This window comes from Eublepharis macularius, chromosome 2 (genome assembly GCF_028583425.1).
Source record: "Eublepharis macularius isolate TG4126 chromosome 2, MPM_Emac_v1.0, whole genome shotgun sequence".
NCBI classification, from domain to species: domain Eukaryota; kingdom Metazoa; phylum Chordata; class Lepidosauria; order Squamata; family Eublepharidae; genus Eublepharis; species Eublepharis macularius.
Window position 1 is genome coordinate 142,575,352 of NC_072791.1, and position 26,290 is coordinate 142,601,641.

The following is a 26,290-nucleotide window of genomic DNA, read 5'->3' on the forward strand; positions in this document are numbered from 1 at the left end:
AATTCTTCTGTCTATTTGGCCGTGAGTCATATGCATATGAGTCAAACATAAAGAGATGATGAGATGGCTATATAAAACTGGAACTAAATATTTCCTGTCAGCTTATCTCTGACTTAGATCATTCTAGTGGCAGACGAGATGATATTCTTGTTGATTGTACCACTTTGAATTGAAGGTAGGGTCTACACTATCAAAGTCTTACGGGAAAAGAAATTCAGAATTAACATTTCAGGAAGAAAGGTGAGTTAGAGAAAGTGTGTCCCTAAACCTATGCAGAGATGGTTTTTTAAAAAATGGAGAAGTCGTGACTTCTCTCACTTTCATTCCCATCAGCTCTTGGAAGAAGTGCCCAATAGGATCAGACCAGTGGTCTGTCTAGTATAGCATCTTGTTTCATACAGTGGTCAACTAGCTGGCCAATAGGGCAAAGAAACAAACTTGGAGACTAAGGCCTCCTGGCTCTGGTATTCAGAAGTTTATTCCTCTGGATGTGGAGGATGCCTTTCGTCAACATGGCCATAGATGGACCTGTCTGCCCATAACTCTGCCAAATCCATCTATGCTAGTGGCCATCACTGTGTCTTCTAGCAATTAATTCCACAGTTTAATCATTTATTGAGTAAAGAAGTGTTACCTTGTATCTATCATGAATCTATTATCCGTTAAGTTCACTGGATGCCCCCCAAGTTCTAATATATGGGAGAGGGAGAGAAAAAACTTGCTTGCTCTCCACTTGCTCCATCCCATGCATACTTTGCTGCTTACAGAAATGGAGTCTCCTAATACTTGTCATAGAAATCACCATGTGCACCTTTGCCAGTTTGAGTGAGAAAATAAGACAAGGCGCAAATTTAAGACTCTCTTCTCTTTCATCAGGGTCTGTTCCAGTACAGAATCAGGGTGGAGGTACAGTGTAGGGACAGGAGTGAATGGTGACCAGTAATGCACTTTGAGAGGTGGGGCAAGGTGCTGCTGAGGTTATGGTCTACAAGGGATAGATTGTAACCAAGGGTGAAAGCCTCTTGCCAAGTTTACCAATGGGCTTGAATTCCTAACAATGGCTATCACTGCCATTCATTTAATATACTTTGCTGCTTATGCACCAAGGTTGGAGGTGTTTCATGGGATTTCTTTGCTCTTTTTAAAACACTGAAGAATATCCAGTACTGCCCCTACTCCATGTACAAGCTTTGCCTTCTGACTTGACCTACAAAGGGAAGTGCATATTTCTGTAAATATGGCTGGTTGTATGTACGAACATTCCTCAGGGTAGAATGTAAAGATCAAAAGAAAAAAACTGCTTCTGTCAGATGGAAAAACAGGGTTTCTCACCTGTAACTGTTGATCGTCGAGTCTCTTCTGTGCAGACACACATTGGGACTGCGCAGGCGCAGGCCAGCCGCGGAAAAGATTTTTCTAGCTTTAAGAGATGTGAAGGGGACGTTCGGATCCACCGCGCATGCGCGCCGGTGTTCCCGCCAATTTTGAATGCATATATATCCGAACGTCCCCGGCATTCCCTCAGTTCACCTGAGCCGCCGGAGAAACAATGGAAGAAACCAAGCACTCACAGCGGGGCAGGCGGGAGGGAATGTGTGTCTGCACAGAAGAGACTCGACGATCAACAGTTACAGGTGAGAAACCCTGTTTATCGTCTTCGTCCTTCTGTGCAGCCCCACATTGGGAGAGTAACTAGCATCTCACCAATGGGGGCGGGTGTGAGTGTCTACTTGAACAAGGACTGCAGGACAGCTGTGCCCACAGCCGAGTCACGTCGTGCATGCACATCCACAGAATAGTGCTTGATGAAAGTGTCTGCAGTGGACCATGTCGCAGCTTGGCAGACGTCCCGGAGCGGCACTCCTCGCAGGAAGGCAGCAGAAGCAGCTTGCGCTCGAGTGGAATGAGCGGTAACCAACAAGGGACACTGGACTCCAGCATGCTGATAGCAAAGTTTAATCGTAGACACAATCCAGCGAGAGATGGACTGGGCAGAAGCAGGTGAGCCCTTGCGAGGGCCAGAGTAACACACAAACAGGGCAGGAGACTTCCTGAAACATTTGGTGCGGTGCAAATAAAACAATAAAGCACGCTTTACATCCAATGTGTGTAGTGCTCGTTCCCCTGGGGATGAGGGTGTTGGAAAAAAGGAAGGGAGGAACACCTTTTGCTGTAGGTGAAATCTGGAGACTACCTTGGGCAGAAACTCCATGCTAGTGTGGAGCATGACAGTACCAGGGAAAAACTGCAGGAAAGGAGGGTCACACCGCAGGGCAGACAGCTCCCCAACACGCCTAGAGGACGTGATTGCCACCAGGAAAGCCACCTTCTGAGTGAGCAAAGGTAGGGGACAAGAAGATAGAGGCTCAAAGGGCTGGAGCATCAGCCGGGAGAGAACCAGGGAGAGACTCCATTGCGGAATGGGATGGGCCCTAGGAGGGAAGGTCTTGAACAGGCCCTTCAGGAACTGCTTGGAAAGCCAGTGAGTAAAAACTGTCTTCCCATCAATCTGCTCATGGAAGGCAGAGATTGCAGCCATGTGGACCTTAACACTGGAAAACGCAAGGCCCTGGGAGCAGAGTTCCAGGAGGTAGTCCAGGATGACAGGAAGCGGGCAACTAAAGGGAGAAACCCCCTTCAGGGCCAACCACCGGGAAAAACGTGACCACTTCCTCTGAAAGGACAACCTGGTAGACGGTTTCCGGGCATTCAAGATCACCCCAAGCACTCCAGAAGAGAGGCTCACTCCCGGTTGCCCAGAAGCCAGGCAGTCAGATTCAGTACAGCCACATCGTGATGCCACACCCCGTCCCTGGTTAAGAGGTCCGGGGCGTGAGGCAGGGGGAGGCATCGCCCCTGGGACAGGGAAAGTAAAAGGGGGAACCAATCCTGGCGAGGCCACCGAGGGGCAACGAGGATACAGTGGGTTCGGAAGGCCCTGACCCTGGAAAGAACCTTGTACAGGAGCGGGAAGGGCGGGAAGGCATAAAAGAGCCCTGGGGACCAAGGTATTTGGAAGGCATCCCCTAGGGAGTGGCGGCCAATGCCGGCCCGGGAGCAGAACAGCGGGGCCTGTTTGTTGCGGGCAGTGGCGAAGAGGTCGACCAAAGGCGTGCCCCATGTGCGGAAAACCTGGTCGAGGTAAACCCTGTTTAGGGACCACTCGTGCTGAGGCAAAAACACCCTGCTCAGCGCATCCGCCGAGGTGTTGAGATCCCCGGCAATGTGCACGGCTCTGGGAAGGACGTTGTTGACCATGGCCCAATTCCATAGAGTCGTTGCCTCCTTGCAGAGCTTGAGCGAGACCGTTCCTCCCTGCTTGTTGAGGTAGTAGCAGGCCGTGGTATTGTCCGACAGGACCTGAACCCTCCTGTTCCGAATGGCATCTGCAAAAGAAGCGAGGGAGTAACGGATCGCCCTAAGCTCAAGAAGGTTGATATGCATGGATGCCTCAGATGGGGACCAGATGCCCTGAGCCGAAAGCTGTCCACAGCGCCCTCCCCATCCCAAGTTGGAGGCATCGGTATAAACTGTGACCTCAGCTAGGAAGGGGCCGAAAGGACAACCTTCAGACAGGTTTCCAGGGACAGTCCACCAGGCCAGAGAGCGCAGCACCACCCTGGGGATGGAAAACCTCTGGTGCTGACCCATGGTGAGGGGGTTGTACCTCCGGACAAACCAGTTTTGCAGAGGCCTCATACGCAGGCGCGCAAAGAAAACCACCCCTGTGGAGGAGGCCATAAGGCCCAACAGAGTCTGAACCAAAAGGGCCGTCTGGTACCGGCAATGCATAAAATGCCGGGCTAAAGCAGAAAGCCTGGCCAACCGGTCTGGGGGCAGGTAGGCTCTACCCAGCAGGGAATTGAAATGGACCCCAATAAACCTAATGGCCATGCCTGGGGTCAGGATAGACTTATCCCCATTAACCACCAAGCCCAATCTAGCCAGCACGGACAAAGTGAGGGCAATATGGGCCTGGAGAGAGTCAGGCGAGGGTCCCACCAGGAGCCAGTCATCCAGGTACGGGTAGATAAAGCAACCCTGGGACCGCAGGTATGCCACTACGGTGGCCATGCACTTTGTGAACACTCTGGGTGCAGAGGCTAGCCCAAAGGGCAACACTGTATATTCATACACAGAATTCCCATACACAAACCGCAGGTATTTCCTGTGGCCCTCAAATATAGAAATGTGGAAGTAGGCATCCTTCAGGTCTAGAATGGCTAGCCAGACGCCCACTTCCAGGAGCTCCATGACCCGCGCCAGGGTCAGCATGCGAAACTTCTCAGCCTTCAAATAACCGTTGAGGCCTCGAAGGTCTAAGATAGGCCGGGAACCTCCACCCTTCTTATCCACAAGGAAGTATCTGGAGTAAAATCCCCATGGGGAAGTAGAGATATTGACCACCCGGACAGCACCTTTGGTAACCAACTCCATAACATTATTGTGTAACACAACATCACAACATGGAGAACAACGGGGAGGGAGAGAGAGAGGGGGTGCATCCGTAAACATTAACTTGTAACCATGGGCCACAATGGACAGGACCCAAGTGTCAGAAGTAACACGTTGCCAACAGGGCAAAAAAGGTCGAAGCCTGTCCAGAAACTGGGCAGCAGAGGAAGCACCCTCGGAGGCCAACAGGGGAGCGTTCAGGCGTAGTCAGAAGACCGAGGGCTTCTGCGCCGAGGTCGAAGGCTTGGGTGAAGAGGGCTGTTGCCTGCCCTTGGACCGGCCGGAGCGCCTGGAAGGGTGACGCTGCTGGGCAGAGTAGGATCGGTGACCGTAGGACTGGCCCGAGAAGAAGCGCCCTTGACGCTGCTGGTAAGGCTGGTAAGGGGTCTGGTAGGATCGGAACCGACCATAGCGATACCTCGGACCCGACGACTGGGCTGAGGGGGCGACTCCGAGAGACTTGGCCGTCTGCTGATTTTTCTTCATCAGGGAGAGGGACTCATCCGTTTTCTCCGAGAAGAGCTGGGGCCCCTCGAACGGGAAATCCTCCACCTTCGCCTTCTTCTCTGGAGGCAGGGCCGTGGACCGGAGCCAGGCGTGCCGACGCAGGACCACCGAAGTTGCCATCGCTCGCGCTGCAGAGTCGGCGGCGTCCTTGCCAGCTGTCATCTGCTGTTTTGACAGCTTCACGGCCTCGGCTTGGAGGGCCTTAACCAGGTGGCGGCGATCCTCCGGGAGGTCGGAGAGGTAAGAGGACAGCCTCTTCCACAGGAATAGATTATAGGATCCCATTATGGCCTGGAAGTTGGCAATACGGAATCCCAAAGACGCGGATGAGGAGAGTTTCCTGCCCACGCCATCCAGCTTTCTGCCTTCTCGGTCCGCCGGGGCCGACGAGGAACCGGAACGGAACCGAGCCTGACCCTCCTCAGCCACGATGGACGAGGGTTTCGGGTGATTGAAGAGGTACGGGCAATCATCTTGCTTCAAACGGTAGTACCTTTCTACCTTCTTTGCCGTCGCGGACACGGACGCCGGCATCTGCCAGAGCGCGAGAGCGTTATCAACAAAATCCTCCACAGGGGGAAACGCCACCGACGCAGGGGACCCGGAATACAGTGCCTCCAGCAGCTTACTCTTGGGCTTGGAGGTCGTGGAGGAGACGTCTATCTCCAGCGCGGCGGCCATCCGCACCATTTGTTCGGAGAAGAGCCTGTAATCGTCATTCGGGGACGACGAGCGGGGCCCACCCACGGTGTCATCCGGGGAAGGATCCGAGGCCGCGTCCGAAGAGCACTCCGACGGGGACGCCAGACCTTCCTCATCCTCGGAATCCGAAAACTCCAGCAAGGTTTGCGTCGGAACCGAAGATCGGTGAGCGGCCGGGGCCGACGGATAAGTTGCAGGAACCGACGGTCGCAGAGGCAAGCCCGGAGGTGGAGGAGCGGGTGCTGGGAGCCCGACTGGCTGAGCCGGAACGGAGACCATCGGAACCGATGGATGTTGCAGGAAGGGTAGCGACTGCTGGAACCACGCCACAAAATCCTGCCAGGAGGTCATGTTCCCAACCCCCGCGACCGGCTGGCAAGGGGGCAGAGGAGCAGGCACCGGCGCAGGCCAGCGAAGAGGCATCGGAACCGACGAGGTAGACGGCAGTGGAACGGAGGCCTCTGAAGGCGCCGGGGCGGACGGCAGGGAGCGCTCAAAAGATTGGAACGGTTCCGGGAAAGGCGGAAACGGCAAGAATTCCTCGGGAACCGACGGAGGAGGCGTGCAAGGAGGCGACGGGGTGTGGAGACTCACCACATCGTCGGGTGTCAGGACTGGTTCGGCCGGAGAACCAGGCAGCGCAGTCGGAGCTGGGGACAACGCGCGGCCCTTGGCCCTCGACTTCGCCTTGGCCTTCTTGGATGGGGGCTCCGAAACAGCCTCTGGAACCGAAGGCTTGGAGGAGGACTTCGGCTTGGGCGCGGAACGCTTCTTGGCCTTCCGGCTCGAAGGACGATCCCCGGAACCGGAATCAGGTCGGGCCTCCGGAACGGGTTGCCCCGTCGGTTCCGAGGGGAGCGGCTCTGGCGACTTACGAGACGGCGCCGGTGACGGAGCGGCGGAGCGTGGCCTATCTCCCGAAGAGCCCGATGGCTTGGGGGGGAGAAGGTTGGCATCCCACAAGAAGGCACGGAGCCTGGCCTTCCGATCACTCCTTGCCTTCGGAGCGAAGGACATACAAATGGAGCAGCGCTCGACAACATGCCCCTCGCCCAGGCAGATGAGGCAGAGCTCATGGCCGTCCGAGTGGGTCATCTTAGTGCCGCATTTATGACACTTTTTAAACAAAGATGTCTGCGACATAATGAACGGTATCTCCCGACAGATGACAAGGGGAAAATACCGACCAGCAGAAGAAACGATCCAAAACTCCGAAGAGACGCTGAGAACGAACGCTAGACAATAAGAACCTTTTCGACGGTGGCGAAAAAGGAACTGAGGGAATGCCGGGGACGTTCGGATATATATGCATTCAAAATTGGCGGGAACACCGGCGCGCATGCGCGGTGGATCCGAACGTCCCCTTCACATCTCTTAAAGCTAGAAAAATCTTTTCCGCGGCTGGCCTGCGCCTGCGCAGTCCCAATGTGGGGCTGCACAGAAGGACGAAGACGATCCCATATTGCTTGTCAGCATGACTCACTGAAGAAAAACCTACAATTTTTTTTCACTTTTGATATGGAGAAAAGTCTCAGTGTTTTTAAATCCTCTGTTTACTTAGGTGCCTCTTCTGATGGCCCACTGAAACTACTTTCTGAAAATCACTTTGATCTGGTGGTGATTGATGAATGCGCCCAGGCACTTGAAGCAAGCTGCTGGATCCCTCTGCTGAAGGCCAGAAAGTGTATCCTGGCTGGAGATCACAAACAGCTGCCTCCAACAATCATCTCTTACAAGTAAGGAGCAATTTTCAAAATAGGCCATTAATTATTGGAAAGAAAGTTGGGAAAAGGTTCATAGGAAGGAACTTTTCAGTTAAAATGTTAATGACACATTCAAGGGCTTGTTCGTGCAGTCCTTTTTATTTCTTTTCTGTTTTTTAGTTTCCATTCCCAGTAGGAAATAAGCACATAGGAAACCTATAAACTGTGTATTGTTGTATATACTGCTCTTACCATGTAAATCAGTCGTCAATTTTTTTATGCACATTAATTTTATGGTTCTCATATCTATAATGTAATATAACTTGTCAAGCACAGGCATAATATAATACCACTACAGAAAGCAAGTGCGGTGTTGCTTGTTTATAAGTACTATTTGTGTTGGGGGTAGTTATTAGTGACAACAAGAAGTCAGGAGACAACAAGTTATTAGTGACAACAACAAGTCTTTCTCTCCATCAGGAGGGGAAAAGGCACATCCGCTTTGTGAATCAGAATAACAATTGAATAAATATTTGCCCTTGAGAAAGCCTTTGGTGCGAAACAGTCATGGCTAGCAGGTTGTTGGGCGGAGTTAGTCCTGCTGGCGTTCCTCTTCCACATATGAGACTTCTACACAGATTGAAGTGCAGATTTATTGCAATTGTTCCTTTCCTTATATACCATACCGAGTGTGGTCGTTGTGGGAGCCTCCGGAGTTCTCCAGACCTTGAATACACTTTCTGGATGTGGACTGAGTGTTTTTTCTACCTGTTACTGTTTACATTGATTAGAGAATTATCTGTGGATGTGTATATGTGTATTGCTGCTATGTTTATACGGATGTGATTTATGAATTGGATGTATACTATTTATTAATTACTGACTGTTACTATTTATGAGCTATTGACTGTTTGTTCTACTTTGCACTTTGGCATTGTATTAACACATTGACTTCTGTTTCTCATTGTTAATTGTTGATTGGGAGACCCTTTTGCTTTTGGTAGTTATTAGTGGCCACAAATGAAATTTGGGTTCTCTTATGCCGGGTGCTGCACCCTATAGGAGAAAACAGGACTATGAAGCAATGTAGTGCTTTGTTTTCAGGCAGGTTAATGCCTACTGTTTTGTATGTTAGATCAATGAGGTCCATAGAAACAAATAATGAAGATGAGTCCCATGACAATTTCTCCTTGAAATGCTGCAACAATCTCCTTTTTGTATTGTCGAAGGCTTTCACGGCCGGAGAACGATGGTTGTTGGGGGTTTTCCGGGCTGTATTGCCGTGGTCTTGGCATTGTAGTTCCTGACGTTTCGCCAGCAGCTGTGGCTGGCATCTTCAGAGGTGTAGCACCAAAAGACAGAGATCTCTCAGTGTCACAGTGTGGAAAAGATGTAGGTCATTTGTATCTACTCAGGAGGGGTGGGGTTGAGCTGAGTCATTCTGTAAGAGTTTCCCAGGGTGTGGAATGCTAATGGCGGGAGGCTTCACTGTATCCTGAGGAGGTTTTTTTGCATATGGATTGGTGCTTGATGTGCTAATCTTCTCTGCAGGGCTATTGTCGGGTGTGGAGTGTTTTGTTGGCCTGGTGTTTTTCAGAACTGGAGCCCATGCTCTGTTCATTCTTAAGGTTTCTTCTTTCCTGTTGAAGTTTTGCTTATGCTTGTGAATTTCAATGGCTTCCCTGTGCAGTCTGACAAAGTAGTTGGAAGTGTTGTCCAGTATTTTGGTGTCCTGGAATAAGATACTGTGCCCTGTTTGAGTTAGGCTATGTTCAGCCACTGCTGATTTTTCAGGCTGTCCAAGTCTGCAGTGTCTTTCATGTTCTTTTATTCTTGTCTGGATGCTACGCTTTGTGGTCCCGATGTAAACTTGTCCACAGCTGCAGGGTATACGGTATACTCCTGCAGAGGTGAGGGGGTCTCTGCTGTCTTTTGCTGATCGTAGCATCTGTTGTATTTTTCGGGTGGGTCTGAATACTGCTTGAAGGTTATGCTTTGAATCAAATCAGGATGAATCAAATCAGGATGAATCAAACAACCAAGGAAAAACAGTCACCTACAGGAAAAGTGTTTTTGCCATATATCAAAGGAATTACTGATCAGATGGGAAAGCTTATGAAAAAGCATAACCTTCAAGCATAACCTTCAATCTCCTTTTTGCCATGTGCAACTCTTCTATAGTGACTCTAAGATATTGGGATAATTTCATAATAAAAGACAAAATCAAAAGAGAAGTAAGATCTGGGCAGTAGGAAAAATCAAAATAAAAAGAGAAGTAGAATCTGGGCTGTAGGAAAGGTTACTGGTGTTGTGATGGCTAGAGGAAGGCTTTGATATCTGATAATTAATTGTTGTAAGAGCTGCTTGGCTGATTGTGACACAGTAATGCAAAAACACTCCTACAGGGGAGATTGAACATGCGCTGGTATCCCATATGGAGAGGAAGTCAATGCTATCTGAATGGGTAGCTTCTGCTTCTTATACAGTGTGCCGCTATCATCCCAATTTAATCCAAACTTGTTTAGACAGCACAGTAGCAACTTTACTACTCTAATTCAAAGTCTTTTCTCCCAAACTGCATCATACAAGCTACTGAATCATTATTGCAAAACATCCCAAAAGCTAAAAGCTTTTCTGAATACTTCCCTGGAAAACAAGTAGCCATCTTCCTGACCAGATCTGGGACTTTATACTACAGGACTAGTGCTGCTGCAGTAAAGGCCTGAGATTGAATTCTAACAGCTCTGCAGAAGAGGGCAGCAAAGAGGAATTGCTAGGAGGATTGAGTCGATGCATGGGTGCATAATAGGAGAGAGAGTCCTTGAAGAACAAGACAAATTAAATAGAGGCAGGTTTGAATATATATTCTGCTTTTCGTATAGATTGGTTTTCGTGGGACCTGAAACACCCAGTAGATACGATGCTGTGGACAGCCTGAGTCCCAATTCTGAACGTCAAACTATGAATCTAAACAATGATTAAATAAAAAATTACAGAAAATAAAATACTCAAAAGGAAAAAAGAAAGTCTGCTTTTGCAGTTAGTTAGCTCACAGCCTATAGGCTAAGAGAGAGAGAGAAAAGAAGGTCAAACTATACATTTTAAACATACTTGTAAGTTTTCTTCAAAAGGGTTACAAGCACCTTTGGAGACTCTTTTCAGCAGGGAAGAAACACTTAAACTTCGCTGCTGTCCTCTCCTTTGTGAAAAAAGTTTTTGCATTTCATTTGCAAAATCAAAGAATATAAGTTTTTAAAGAGGCAAAAGGCATGTGTCCTGACTTCACTGAATGGCCTCCTGGTATATACTCTGCTGGATGCATGCTTTGCATTTCTTTATGTATATTCTGCTTTTCTCCCCAATGGGGATACAAAGCAATTTAGAATGTTGTTTTCCCCTCCTTCATTCTCCCACAACAACCACCTTTTGAGTTAGGTTCGGCTGAAAAATTTATTGGTCCAAGGTCACCCAGTGATTTGCCATGGTAGCGTGGGAATTCAAACCAGGATCCTGCTCTGATACACTGTCCATTAAACCACTCCGACTGGGAGCTTACAAGGAAATGAAGGGGTGCTTGGGATGCATGTCAGATTCCAGACCCTTGCTTGAGGAGTCATATCCTTAGCCTCAGTCAGAGCTAAACATCATATTGTTGTCTGGGTAACTTGCAAAATGTTCTGGCTTGGAGTGGGCTGCCTTGGAGGTCTATGAAGTTCCTGAGGCAGGATCTTGTTGGCTTGCATCTGTAAAAGAACCTTATGCTCAGAGTCGCTGGTATATACCACTTATAGGTATATACTGTGTGCAAATTGTAATGTCACAGCTGCAGCCTTCAAGATGGCCTCCTTCCATTCTTAAGAGAACTACTGTTTAGAACCATTGAAGTTCTGCACTATGGAGCTACAGTTGCAGAATTTATTTGAAATATTTAGCCAGAACTGAAACAACCAGAGATCCCTGTAGTAGCAATTATAAAATTATTGTACATGTAATTTATACATTAAGTCCAATTATTGTAGATTTCAAAGTTGTATTGTGAACTTCTGTATAAATATGAAAATTAGTTCCAGCATCTGCAACTGTAGCAACCAGAATTTGTTTCAAGAAATTCTTTGTTCTGAAGGCTTGCATTGGCACCCAGGATATTTCTGCTGAGAGTGTTGTCCTTTCAGCGTTCCTTTTCAGTTTGCTCAAATAACATAAATAAATAATAAAATTATTTTTGTCCCTTCCATGCTTATATTTAGTTAATAAAAATGTGTTTCAAGAGATGTAACTGCTTAAATAAGAGCATCCATTAAGACATGGAATTCCTGTCTAAGAAACTGACATCTTATGATTTTTTTTCTAAAGATGAGTCATTCACTAACATCCCAAGTGTGTGGTTTCCAGAGCAATAGCCTCTTACTTTCAAGATGGAAAGTTTGAAAATTTGATTATATTGCTCCCAAAATGTTTTCTCTTGCTCCGGGCAGTGGTTGTCAGATTACTGAACTTTAGCAAATTCAAGCATCACAGGCTGGGTTTGATGGTCCTTGTAAAGGCTCATCTGACATGGAGTGTGATAATTGATTTTTCTGAGCCCGTTGGATAGCATCAGACTGCAACAGAAATACTAGCTAAGTGAAGCTCTGTCGGAAGGAAATTTACAAATAACCTTGGTACCCAGCATTTACAAAATCATGTCAATTTATATTCCCCCCCCCTTCAGTTATACCTAGATGTTTTTTTTAAAATACGCATTTAATCTATTGCAGCAAACCCCAGCGTGACAACCAGGAGCAACATGGTACCCACTGATGCATTTCCTGGTGCCCATTTGCTGCTTCTGCAAAGAGCTTCTTGCCACTATTCTGGCAAAGAGCCAGTCTTTGCTTTCCTTTACCTCATTAGAGTAGAAGAATCCAGGAGACATCTACTTTGGGTTGGCAGACCACCTATCCCAAAACAGCTGCTCACATTGCAAGAGAACACTTGGCTTTGAGCCTCCCAGCATGTTGTGATTGCCCCCATGGCAGCTGTTTTGTGATTGGCCCTGCTTCCCTTGGGAGTCATTTTGTGGTACTGCCCACTATACTCTCTCTCAAAATGCCAAGAGTGCCCAGAGGATCCCCAGTGATCTGTTGTAGCCCATCCTCAAATCTTAATAATGGGGTGGCAGCAAAGCAGATTTCTAGACCTAGTGTTTTGGGCAAAGACCTTGAAAAATGTGGTCAGGATTGTTGAAATCTGAGAAATTAAAGGGTGTCTAGGGCTCATTTTTCATGGTCGGGGTGTCTCTCTTATGTGTTCTAGATAACATTTTTTCTTTCCTATGGGCTGCCATTTCTACATTCTGTATGCCAAAGTTTTCTTTCCCTCTCTGTTCACAATCACATGCATCCCTTCCTTAAAGTCTTAATAAAGTGACTGTAATAAATTGGATAGATTGCTCAGATTTACACAGGGCTTGTGTAATGTTTGTAGATACAAAATATTATTTTGCCTTGAGTACCACATATTTAAGGGTAAATCGTCTGTTTATTATTCTCTATGTTGTCTAGCTATTTTCAAATGTGTCACAAGATTTTTCTACACCCCATCAAATGGATAAAACAATCCATTTGAGACAATCCTTCTGAGACTTTCTGTAATTTGTGCTATTGACGATGACTTTTTTTTTTCCAGAAGAGCTACTTTACATCTTTATGCATTTTCCCCAACATTTAAAAACATGTATAAAACACTGTCTGGCACCCAGGCCGGACTTAGGAACCCTCTCAAGGCTGCACACCCCAAAAACAAGTCTTACAGCCCTCCCATCCTGCCCTGGCACCCTTAGCACTCACCCAGGGACGATAAGACAAGCAACAGAGACACTAAAAAGTGCCAAAAACACCGAGGATGCCACAGTTGCAGGAAGCCCAGTCAAGGCCTCGTCAGCAGGAGGCAGGCTAGGCGGCAGCCCCAGGGTCCTAGCTACCGACAACTTCCCAGCCAAGGCTTCAGGGAAGCCCTTTGTCTTGGCCCAGGGGAAGCTCTTCAGCCCAGCCAGAGGAAAAGGACACAGGAGGCAGAGACAGACAGCCAGAACCACCACTAGCAGCCGATCAACGGTGGCTAAAGTGGTGCCAGGTCACACCCCAGCCCAGAAGCAGACAGGAGAAGTGCAGCAGCCCGGCTAGAGGGGGTTAGAAATAGCCAGGAGAGGCAGACAGCAGAGCAGCCATAGGTATGGCTACTTAAGGCAGCCTCGGCAGCAGCCATGTTATTGGGGGTGTGACTAGGAGGTGGAGCCTGGGAATTGTGAAGGGATAAAAGGGAAGTCCACTCACAAGTGGGAGTGGAGAGGAAGGAATTTGAGGAGCAGACAGATCCAGTTTGGTGTAGTGGCTAAGAGCATGGGACTCTAATCTGGAGAGCAGAGTTTGATTCCCCACTCCTCCACTTGAAGCCAGCTGGGTGACCCTGGGCTAGTCACACGGTTCTCTGGAGCTCTCTCAGCCCCACCCACCTCACAGGGTCTTTTGTTGTGGGGATAATAATGACATACTTCGTAAACCGCTCTGAGTGGGCATTAAGTTGTCCTGAAGGGCAGTATATAAATCAAATGTTGTTGTCATTGTTGTCAAGACCAGAGCATAGTCAAGAGAGCAGTGAAGGACATCTGGGCAAAGTTAGCCCACCCCATGCTCTTTTTCTGAGACCCGGGTCACCTAGCTGGGACCTGCCTGGTTGCTGATGTTGCAGCTGAACCTGCTAGGGCAGGGCCAGAGCAGGGTTGAACCTCACAAACACTGTAATCTGGTTTAGGGTGAAAGCAGACATCTTGATTCTGGAGCTTCATCAGGGCCATTAGAAACATTGATAAAATCATTTGTCTACTGCAAATTATCTTTTTTATGAGTAAATTGAGTCTTAACTCTTGAATCAAATATTTTAAACTTAGATACAGTAGCACCTTTTGTGCCTCCTTTTGGCTTAATAAATTTAAAACAAAATAAAGCTTCAGAGAACATGGCTGCAATCAATACTGTTTTACAGATTTATATCTCTCACACTGAGTTACCAATAAGATATGGCCCAAGGAGCTCCTTGTATTAAATACAATTATTGTTAAAGGCATAAGCTTTAACCCAATTGCTGTTCAAACAGGATGCCTTGCAAACAGATCCTCCCTGATCTGCACTCTGCTTGGTTTCCAAAGTCTGTAATTAACATCTTATTCCTTGCATATGAAATGAGAGAACTTGTGTTTTTAAGTGATAGGCAATTTCTGTTGGCCACATAACAGCTGTAAAAGGGTGAGGGATCATTAGCATGTTTGGCTTAAAATCTGGGATCTGCTTGGCCTGATTTGGAATTGTGTTACACGCCATGTGATACAATACATGGTATCCTAGCATAGCTCAATATGCCACATATTGAGATCATGCATTGGTCATGATTCTCGGCTTACATTCGCTACCAGGGATTCACTAAACAGAAGAAGGGGTCTTCATTCATTACAGGAATGATGTCTGAATTAAGCTTGGAACAAGAGAGCAAAGAATGACAAGGAAGGTGTGTAGTGAGGGATGAAGAAAGAAAAGGATAGGGGACAATGAAGGAGCCAAAACTGATAAGCACATTTTATCAGCATCCTAGAAAAGGTAGCTGAAAACAAAGCTAGTGATGGTGGCTTCCACTGTAGATCCTGTGGGGAGAGTGCTGTGATAATGCTGGGACTAGATACTGTGCAGATGAGCAGATACCAACCGTGTTTCTTAGAACAGACCTGTCAGTAGAACTGTTCTTAAAGGGGGTGGCACTTGTAAAAAAACCACCTTTTTACCTAAAGCATAAATATTCGTTATATTTAAATGTGCTATTTTGTACTGCAAACCCTCCCCTTCGGGTTTGGAAAGGGAAGCAGGTGAATCCATGAGGCTGTAATGCTACCATTTCAGTCTGTTGAAAGACTGAGTTAAATGATGATTGAGAAGACTAACAGTGCAATCCTAAGAAGAGTTACTCCAGTCTAAGCCCATTGAAATCAATCAGTTTAGACTGGAGTAACTCTTCTTAGGATTGCACTGTGAATGAAAGGGGAAAACCAGACCTAGCTTCTATTTTGTTTGTGGAAATGCCCTATTGTATGCTAATAAATTGTTACTTTAAAAAGAAAAAAACCTTTGGCATTATATATTTCTTTGTTGTTAATAGAAGAATACTCTTAACAGCTGCCCTAATCAGGTTTTACTTGTAAAGAACAATAATGTCTGTTGTCCAGTGTTTCCATTAGATTAGCTGACAGAGTTTGAATAGATTATTTTTCTAAATGCAAAATCCAAAAAATTGGGAATGGGAACTGTAATAAGATGGAGGGGGGGATGTGGGGGAGAGGACTGGAAGAAAAGAATCAGTTTTAGAATGTCAAAGATTATTTTTGTTCAGATTAACCAGCAGGAAAAAAATATAGTTTTATGCATTCAGTCCCTAAGCATAGGTATCAGTTGCTTGATGTTAGCAGCAAGAAAAATGTTAATACAACAACATGATCCAGATTTTGATACAAATCAAATGTGTATATAAAGAAGATAATTGATGTAGAGTCACAGATACAGCTTTTGTGAAGTACAAACAGCAGCAGCAGGAAAAGGTTGTATAGAATCTACAATTTCTCAAATCCAGAACACAGTTTGCATATGTAGTAGTGGCTTTGGGTGTATGGAACAATTCTTTAGACATGTGCAAACCTATTTGGTATACTCTGGTGTGCTGGTGGGCATCATGTGTGTGTAAACATGCATGAGGATTTGATTTATTTACTATTTCTTGGCTATTTATATAGCTAAATAAAAGAAATTTTCAAAGATAAAAAGGAAATACATGCCTGAGAGTACTCAAGGGACAGTGGAGATCTTTGAGACAGAGGCTTGCCCTCTTGCCCCCTTCTCTCCTATTGTATGGGGTAGGTTGCTGCCACTCAAAGTCTGTCTATTCCTTACCATCAGTGGTTTGAGATTCTGATAGAAGAAACCGTATGTGTGTGTGTTATCACCACCCCTTTCCTCCTGCGTGCTAGCTAACTCAAGCCCAGCCAGGAGTTTCAGTTTATGCCTGATGTCTATACATGAATGAACGTTAGCCAAGGTTTGAGATCTTTTAAATAAGAAAAGATTTTCATTCATTAACAAGGAAATTCTAATTTCTAGGAGTACAGAAACAGAAAACTCAGAACAGAGCAGGAATGTTACAGAAACTAATCAAAAGAAACAAAACCAAGAAACTAACTAGGTTGTACAGCTGTTTTTACCTTGACGTTCCTTTCCAAGGAATGGATGCAAGGACAGCTGGAACTTTGAAATAAAGGCTGGTTAAAGCAGACTTTTCTCTATTTCTCCATATTCCCCAGTCTTTGGATTGCGCATCTTTCAAACAATGTGTTAAAGCTTTTAACTCTTTCCCTCCAAGCTGGGAGTGTTTCTCCATGACCTATCCTGGAACTGGATCAGTGTTCCCATGTGTGCTGCCTTAGACCTTTACCCAGTCATAACAGGGTATGTGTCCTCAACTTTTGTGGCCCTAACTCAGGATATCAAAACAACAGCAGTGTATCTTGCTTCTTACTGACAGATAAATGGGTGTTTCTGTCCTGCCCACTTGTTTCCATAAAGGGAAACCATCTCCTCTCATTCTGAAATCTGAGTTTATAGTTTTGTTCCCAGGAAAGAGGGGTCAGCTGTCTTGGCTAGCGTCTCTTGTGTGTTTGTCAAGGAATCCTACATTTCTTTGTGAAGCAATGAAAAGACTTCTGCAAACTAGAAAAAGGAGTCAAATCTAAGGATTGAAACAGAAAAAGAGCTGAAAAGAGCTGAATGGGGCTCCAGGAGACATCAAATGCTGTTCAAGTGACCATTAGACCTCTGATTCAGGCGAAACTCTAGTTCTGATTGGCTGATTACCTGTGTTCTCTTGTAGCATGTTCATTTCTTATGGTCATCTGCCATTAGCTTACATCATCTGATGTCATAAACAGGGTTTGCCATCCTTTGCCTCAAGCAGCTTCATGCTGGCAGAGGGGAGCTGTCTTGAGATCTCAAATTGTTAGCCACATGTGTGAGAACGAGGTTCCCCCTCTCTAACAGTTTTCTAGGGACATTTGAATATCATCTTGTTGCTTCAGTCTTGTTCAATAGCCTCAATTATTTTGATAGAAACAGGCAGAAAACCTGTTTTGCTTATGTATTTAATTAGACTGATTTTTACCTAACCCAAGTCCCAATTGTTTCCTTTGTTTAACAGATACTATGCCTAGCTTGGAACACCATTCTGGATATGAATAAAATGTAGCAAGTATCTCTCATTTAGCTATTTTTTTTCCTATTCCACCCATTGGTAAATTAGTAGATACTCCTTTTTAAAAAATTGCTAATTGTCCTTTCAAATTGTGTATGAAGTATTCAACCCTTAACTTCAAGCAAGGAGAAGCAAGTGAGTAGCCTTTGGATAAAAACGTTAATCTTTTCTTAATTTGCCAGCAAGCAAACCTGAGCCTTCACTGATAGCAGTAATTAACTTCTAGTATGTATTCCCTCAGAAAATGAGGTGGATAGGTGGTTGACATTTTTTCCTGCTTTTTTCTTGTATCTCCTGAATTGGTAGAATAATGGTAAAGGGTTGTGCAAACAAGTACAATTAAACCTTGAATGTCCATAACATTGAGTTCTTTTATAGGGGAGCAGGTGTTTGGATTATATCTAAGGTGCATTTCATAATCAAGAGGTGATATAGCCCAATGCACACTTTCAATCTATTCATTTTCATTCTGGTACTTTTTCCTCCTAATTTATAGCCCTAGATCATCCTCATTAATTCATCACCATCTTTATTTACTTGGCATTTCAGATTTTGCTGATGATTGTAATATGCCTTCTTCAAGGAGTTATTGCTCTGATGAACTATTTCTCGTTTTAGCCTTATTATTTTGTTTCCTTTTCACAGGGAGTCTGTTGATTTCTTACTTTCTTATTCTCAGCCCATCAGCAAATTCAGACTGTTGGAATTTAAAGCAGCTGAAACTAATGTTTCTTATGCAGCTACATACAGCAAATTCCCCCTTCTCTGAAAAAGGCCATACAATGCAAAGTGCAGTGGGATACTGAATGCTTAGTCAATTCAATAAATCTTCTGTGCACCTTCTAGAATCCTCTTGTGTTCACTTTCACACCAGTATAATCTCCTGTGCAAAGACTTAGTAGATTGGTTTACAGGCTGACATTTGGAAATAATTTTTGTTCAAATCCAAATCTCTAGTGATCCCATTTCCTCCTAACCTTTCAACCAAATGTAATGTAACTGTTAAGATGTTATACTAGAATCATAGCATTGGATGGGATCTCCAGAGTCATCTAATCCAACCCCCTGCACAATGCAGGAAATTCACAACTAGCCCCCCTCCCAGTAATCCCCTCCTCCATGTCCAGAAGATGGTAAAACACTTCCAGGATCCCTAGCCAAATCAGCCCGGTGGAATTTGCTTTCTGACCCCAAAGTGACAATCAGCATTACTCTTGGCATGTAAGAATGGGTCATGAGAATTAAGCACTGATGTAACCCTTCCTGCTCTCCTTCTTATGATCTGTCTAGGTTCACAGAATCAGCATTGCTGTCAGATGGCCATCTAGCTTCCACCACCTCCTGAGGAAACCTGTTCTATGAGGGACTGCTCTGTCAGGAATTTCTTCCTCATGTTTAACCAAAAACTCTTTTGATTTAATTTCAACCCACTGGTTCTTGTCCAACCTTCAGGGGCAACAGAAAACAACAACACACTATCCTCTATATGACAGCCCTTCAAGTATTTGAAGATGGTTATATCACCTCTCAGTCATCTCCTCTCCAGGCTATACATACTGAACTTCTTGATTCGGTTTCGTTTTCTCGGCCATGTCGGACGCTCCTCTCCGCAGGTCCGGGAGGAAGCGCCCGAGCAGCCTGACCGGGCGGCTGATCTGCGAAGATTAGCCCCCAGGACTCCCAGTGAGGGAGGCAGGGTCCGGAACGCGGCGGGAAGAGCCCCCTGAAATCGATGCAGGGGGTAAATTGCCCGTTTGTTCCTATGGAGGCCGGCAGACGTGCGCGGCAACTCGAGTGCTGCCGGGCCATGGAAAACGGCAAAGAGCAGAACTAGGCGGAAGCCTGTAAGTAAGCGAATCCCTTCTGTTATTACAAGTGCACGCGAAGGAGTGGTGGGATCTGAAGCTAAGAAGGCTCGTTCTTCCCCCTCGCTGAGTTTCAGAATTTGGTCGGCGGTCTCCCCCCCCCCCCCTAAAATGGCAGCGAAAAAGCAGAGTCCTGCTTTGGGCAAGTCAATCTCGGCTGCCCTGCAGGGGAAAGGAGAGTCGCTCGAGGACTTGGTGAAGAGGTCGGTTATCGAAGCCATAAAGCCCTTTGTTGACAAGCTGAATGAAACAGATCAAAGGGTGGGCTTAATTGAGAGTGAAGTGAAAACCATTAAGGAAGTAGCGGGGGGGCAGAGAAGTCTGCTCGGGAAAATGCGTCACTCGTGAGGGCAACAAACGAAGAGTTAAAGCTGGTGGAGAACCAGCTGATCGGGCTACAAGTAGAACGAACACAGACAATTTTGCGCCTCCAGAATGTGAAAGAGGAGGAAAATGAGGATTTAAGGGATCTGGCCTCGGAACTATTGGTGACACCTGCGAGGGCAACTAAAGAAGAGGTAAAAAGCGCCATTTTGGAAGTCCGTCGGGCTTCTTCAAATTATGCAACGAAGCGTCAGCTGCCTCGCAAGATCATCATCGATTTTTCATCTAAGAGGATCCGAGACACTATCCTATACAACTCATACAATGCGGATCTGGACTTTCTGGATAATAAAGTTAAGATACTGAAGGACGTTCCATTTTTAGTTCTGAAAAGGAGATTTAAGTATAAAAGGTTTGCAGCTCTTCTGAGGGAACGTGGAATAAAGTATAAATGGCTATTTCCAGAAGGTATCTGGTTTAGTTACAAAGATCAAGCTTACAAGATAACATCAGAAGATCAACTAAGGGATTTTGAGGACAAAAACCAAGAATTTCAGCAAGACACCAAGCAAGAAGAAAAGGATTTGAAGTCTGAAGGGGGGGGGAGGGAACGAGCACTGTGGTTGCAGTTGCTCAGAGAGAACTGCGTCCGAGGCCCGGGGGGGGGGGAGGAAGACTTAATTTGGATTGTAATCTGTATTTTGCAAGGTCAACCACTCCATCAATATCTTACAAAGTTTTAATTTCTTAATAATGGCAGTATGAAGGGAAAGCATTATAGTGTAGTGTTGTTATATGTTGCTGTTTTTTTTCTTTCCTTCCCCTGCCCCCCTTCTTTCCCTCTGTATTGTTAGTTAATGTAGGTAATAAAAAATAAAAAAAAATTAAAAAAACATACTGAACTTCTTCAACCTTTCCTCATAGAACTTAGTCTCCAGACCCCTCACCATCTTCATTGCCCTCCTCTGGACATGTTCTAGCTTGTCTATATCCTTCTTAAATTGTGGTGCCCAAAACTGAACACAATACTCTAGGTGAGATCTTACCAAAGCAGAGCAGAGGGATAACATCACTTTATGTGGTCTGGACATTATACTGCCTTTGACAGAGCCCCAAATCGCATTTGTCTTTTTAGCTACCATGTTACACTGCTGACTCATATTCAGTGTATGATCTACTAAGACCCCTAGATTCTTTTCACACATACTACTGCCAAGAAAGGTCTCCCCCATTCCAAAATTATGCTTTTGATTTTTCCTACCTAAATGCAGAAATTTACATTTATCTCTGTTGAAATTCATTTTATTTGTTTTTGTCCAGTTTTCCAGACTGTCAAGATCATCCTGTATCCTGACTCTGTCTTCTACTGCGTTTGCTACCCCACCCAATTTAGTATCATCTGCAAATTTAATAAGCATTCCCTTTATTCCTTCATCCAAATCATTTATAAAAATGTTGAACAGAACAGGTACCAGGACCCATCCCGGAGACTCTCCAGTTGTCAGTCTTCTCCAAGAGCATGAGGAACTCTTAACAAGCACTCTTTGGGTGAGATCTGTCAACCAGTTACAAGTCCACCTAAAAGTAAACATTTTACCAACTTGTCAACAAGGATGTTATGTGGAACCTTATCAAAAGCCTTACTGAAATCGAGAAAAAATATGTCTACCGAATTCCCCTGATCCAGTAAGGTAGTAACTTTATCACAAAAAAAAAGCAAAGGTTAGTCTGACATGACTTGTTCTTTTGAAACCTATGCTGCTCTTAGTAATCACAGCCATCCTTTTAAAATGCACAAGAACTAACTGATGATTTGTTCTAAAACTTTTCCAGGTATAGACATCAAGCTGACGGGTTGGTAGTTACCCAGATCCTCTTTTTCCCCTTCTTGAAGGTGGGAACAACATTTGTCCACCTCCAGTCTTTTGGCACCTCTCCTGTTCTCCAAGAATTCTCAAAAATAATGGACAGAGGCTCAGAAATTTACATCCATAGGTTCTTTTAGTACCTTTGGATGCAATTCATCTGTCTGTGACGATTTAGTTTCATTTAAAGAAGTTAGGTGTTTATGTACCATCCCAATGCCAATCTTAGGCTGTAACTCCCTTCCCTCATATGTTCTATTATTGCCATGTTGAGCACCATTTCCCTCTCAGGAGAAGACTGAGGAAAAGTAGAACTTGAGCAATTCTGCCCTCTCTTCGTCACCTGTTACAGTTTCACTTTCCTGTCCCTGCAATGGGCCTACCATGTTCTTACTCTTTTTTTTTTACTTTGAACATAAGCAAAGAACCCTTTTTTGTTGTTTTTGGCATCTCTTGCTACCCTAAGTTCATACTGAGCTTTAGCTTTTCTAACACTCTCTCTACAAGCACTGGTTATTTGTTTATATTCATCCTTGGTTATAAAGCCCTCCTCTTTCCTAAATGGGTCTTTTATTTCTCAACTCTTTTGAAAACTGCTTATGGAGCCACCTTGGCTTCTTTAGGCTCCTCCCAATTTTCCTTCTCATAGGACCAGGGAGATTATATTCAAAGACTACCTCGGCCATAAAACTCATTGGATGACCTTGGACAAGTCATTCATTCTCAGCCTCACCTACTTTAATAAGTTGTGAGGAGAAGACGGAGGAGAAGTGAATTTCCTTGAAGAATGGCTGGATAAAATGTGATAGAGACATTGTGTCATTAGTCCTGGTGATATGTTGTCATGCAGCTTTCTCACTTGGTGATTTTGGTATGGATTCATGTTTCCCTTATTATTCTTTACATGTAAAATCAATTGTCTTCTCCAGTTCAGTAAAAACAAATATCACATTCAAATTTAATGATAATGCAAAGCCCCCAAGGTCCCTCAGAGACACTTTATTCAAGAGAGATTAATTTTTCCTTTCAATAGTTCTCTGTTGTTTATGAAAGGGTTTCAGAACTGAATGCATAAAGAAGACTGTGGTGAACTGCCATCATGGGACTCTGGCTGGCTGATAGGATCAGCTTCCATAACATTCTTAGTACCAATGGAGGAATAGTACCAATGGTAATAACTCTTACAAAGCCCTACAATATTCAACCATATATTTCTATAGTGAAGCCAAACGGTATATTTGGGGCCTTGGTAATCAAGTACAAGTTTTCGAATATGAGTTAAAGTCAGATATCTTGAAATCTCCAAGTTAACTGACCAATTATACTAGTGTTGCTATTGGAGTCTCTATGATTTGAAGGTAGATGTACACAAATAATATGAGATCTACCATGGCTCTCATTTGCAATATTTTTGTGGTAGTTTGTGTAGTATAAGGATCAAAAGTTGGTGACTAGGGATGTGCACTCAGGTATCTTCTGTCCAAATTACAGATTGGCATGAACCAAAATACGAATCAAAATTCGTGACAAACCAGGCCGGTTCGTGGCATTTGTCAGATGCCATTTCTGACGAACCACCACGAATTTTAGGCTGGTTCGTTTGGTTCATTTTTCAGTTCATCACTGCAAACAGCCTGGCACCGATCAATCAGTTTTCTAGGCAACAGGGGTGGACTTCCTGCAGACCTTCTGCTGACCCAGAAGTGACATTTTCATGAACCAAAACGAACCGATTTATGAACTGGGGCAGGTTTGTGAAAGTTCGTGGTTCGTGAAATGTGACAAACCACATGGTTCCTTTTTTTTTCTGGTTCGTGCCCATCTCTAGTCCAAATATATATCTGAAAAATTCCTTATTGGTATATTTCAGATGTGGTATTCAGATCAATATTTAGGTTTCTCAGAATAATGGTAATAGGGTCCCAACCATTACTGGAAATATCCAGGGTAGGCATTTTAAGGCTTTTAGGTTTCCTAGGCAACAGGTAGGGAGGGGAGAGGGAGCAGCTCTCCCAGGCAATGAGATCAGATATCTGAACTATGTCCCTCTCTCAGTTCAGAATTTAAAAAAATACTTAATCCAAATCCTGAAATGGTTGTATCCCGCCCTGAACCCGCTTGTGGGGAGGGCAGGTTAAATATCGAATAAACTAAACTAAATTATATAATCCAGAATACAAGTATGGAAACTGCTCCCAAAATCTGAATCTGAATTTTTTTTTCAAGAGCACATCCCTAATGACAAACCATGGCTTTTTGATACACGAATAAGCCTGAGTAGCCTTGAGTTCATGTCTGCTCCCCGCCCCTCTTCTCACACAGTTGGAAAATTAAGCACTTTTACACTTTTAAGCTCTAGTTTGTGGTTATGTCTGAATTTTTTTTCCTCTCCCAACCAGGATTCCAATCTCTGGTTTAAAATTAGTTTGAAGAGAAGATACCATGGTTTGTAGCTCAGACAATCTGATAAATTATGGTATGCTATAAGAGAAGAAGTATTTATTTTCAAACCGTACACAAGGAGAGGAGGTGACAAGAGGGCATGGCAACTCAGTGATCCTTGTCTATAGCAATAAACTGTGGATTATTGTTCCTTCTCAGTCCTTGAATTCTGCTGCAGCAAAGTTGTTCATCAGAGAAACTGAAGCTCCCAAATTATCTGGAAGAGCCTGTTTTGAAGTATTATCTAGTGATCTAAAGCTGGTCTGTAAATTCAATGCTAGCATTGTTGTTTTAAAACATACCAGGTAGAAAGTGCTGCAGTGTGTAAATAGAGCCATCAAATAATGCTGTTTCTAGGCTTAGATTGTTGACTATACAGCAACTGCAAGCCAAGAGACACATTTGTCTCCAAAACACTCATATATTCAATGATGCTGAAAATTGAGAATTGATCTTATCAATCAGAGCCTACTGTCTATGGCCTGGCTAGACTGAACTGCAATAATAACTTGAATTGAAGGACATCTGTCTTTCCCACTACCACCTGATATATAATTTTAAGCACATTTTTAAGAATCACTTCAAAACATTATTTCAGGACCACAGATGGACCACTGATAATGCCAGCTTTGTTCACTGCACGCTCAGCAGGCGCCGCTGGTGCCCAGAAGCCGCTGCTAGTTTCTGGAAGTGGCATGGAATGGGCCCTTTAAACTTCAGCTGGCAGGTGGTGGGGAAGAGGAAAGGGTATAGGAAAAGAGGAAAGGCTATAAGAATTTTCAATGAAGGGAAAGAGAGAGATAGTAGTGGGGGAGGGGAAAATGAGATGCCCCCACATGTCCTTGCATGTCCCTGCTTGTTTTAATGTAAATTAATAGGAATTCCGAGTATTGGTTATACTTGGACCAATGAGACAGTTGTTGGTTTTGAATGTCAAGGGTATCCCATACTATTTAAAAATTCCTCTAGGTGAGACTGATGCGTTTTCCTGAATACATAATTGGTGTGGGGGAGAATGCCCATGACCAGCAACACTCCTTAATAGAGGCTGTGAGAGAAGCGCAAAAGAGACTAGGGCTGTGCATGGGTGAGGAGATTCGGTATTCCCGCTTTGGGTTTATTTGGGATATCCCAAATCAGGTTTTGGGAATCGCTTCGGTATGCTCCCCACCACCACCCTCCCTGAGGCAACCCCTCTACCCCCCACCCCCAGGGAGTCCCCTCCACCCCCCACCCAACCCTGGGGAGACCCCTCCAACCCCCACCCACTTACCTGGCGGCGGGAGGGTTACCAGCTGGGCGGCGGCAGCACAAGGCAGCATGGCCTAGAGCCAACCAGCTCCTCTGCCGCCGCACTGCCACCTGAGCCTACGGGATGGTGGGGAAGTCTGGAGCCACCTCCTCTGGCCCTTCCTGCCCCTCAAATGGCTGTGGTGCGCCAGCACCACATTGGCCATTTGAGGGGCAGGAAGGGCTTTCTCCGCCTCCTCCGGCCCTTCCTGCCCCTCAAATGGCTGCCACGGCGCTGGCGCACTGCAGCCATTTGAGGGGCAGGAAGGGCCAGAGGCGGCGGCTCCAGCCTTCCCCACCACCCCGCAGGCTTGGGCAGCGGCGGCAGCTGAGGAACCAGCCTGGAGACACCGCAAGGGAGGTGGAGGGAGGTGGGGGGGTTAATGTTTAAAGGGCCCCGTAGTTGGAGGGAAGTGGGGGGGTTGATGTTTAAAGGGCCCCGTCACTGCTTGCAAGCAGCGGTGGGGCCCTTTAAACAAGCCCCAAAGCTTACCGCAGCGACCCGAATCACTTTGGTAAGCTTAGCTTCAGCATGCTGGCCCCGCTTCAGGAATGCTGAGGCTTGCCGAAGTGAAACCCGAATAGCACAGCCCTAAAAGAGACTATTTTCCTAAACCTTCCTATTCCTCTGGAAATGGGAACTTGTAAACTTCCATGCTCCATTTAATAAAACCCAAAGACCACTTGAAACATTTATATTTTGTTTAGAATGTGCTTGTATTAAGGGCTTTCCTTTAATATCTGGTTCATTTTTATAATACATAATTTGGGCCTCTGGTCCTGCAGGATTTAGTGCACTCATTCAGAGAATCTACTG

At 45.3% G+C, this 26,290-nt stretch overlaps 1 protein-coding gene across 1 annotated transcript in view; it reads left to right on the forward strand.

Annotated features, from left to right (window-relative positions):
* Window positions 1-26,290, forward strand: part of IGHMBP2 (immunoglobulin mu DNA binding protein 2) — a 140,100-nt gene that overhangs the window by 66,739 nt on the left and 47,071 nt on the right. Inside the window, exon 8 of the mRNA XM_054970107.1 lies at window positions 7,226-7,400. Within this exon, the coding sequence (XP_054826082.1) occupies window positions 7,226-7,400 (175 nt within the window). The remainder of the gene's footprint in view (window positions 1-7,225; window positions 7,401-26,290) is intronic.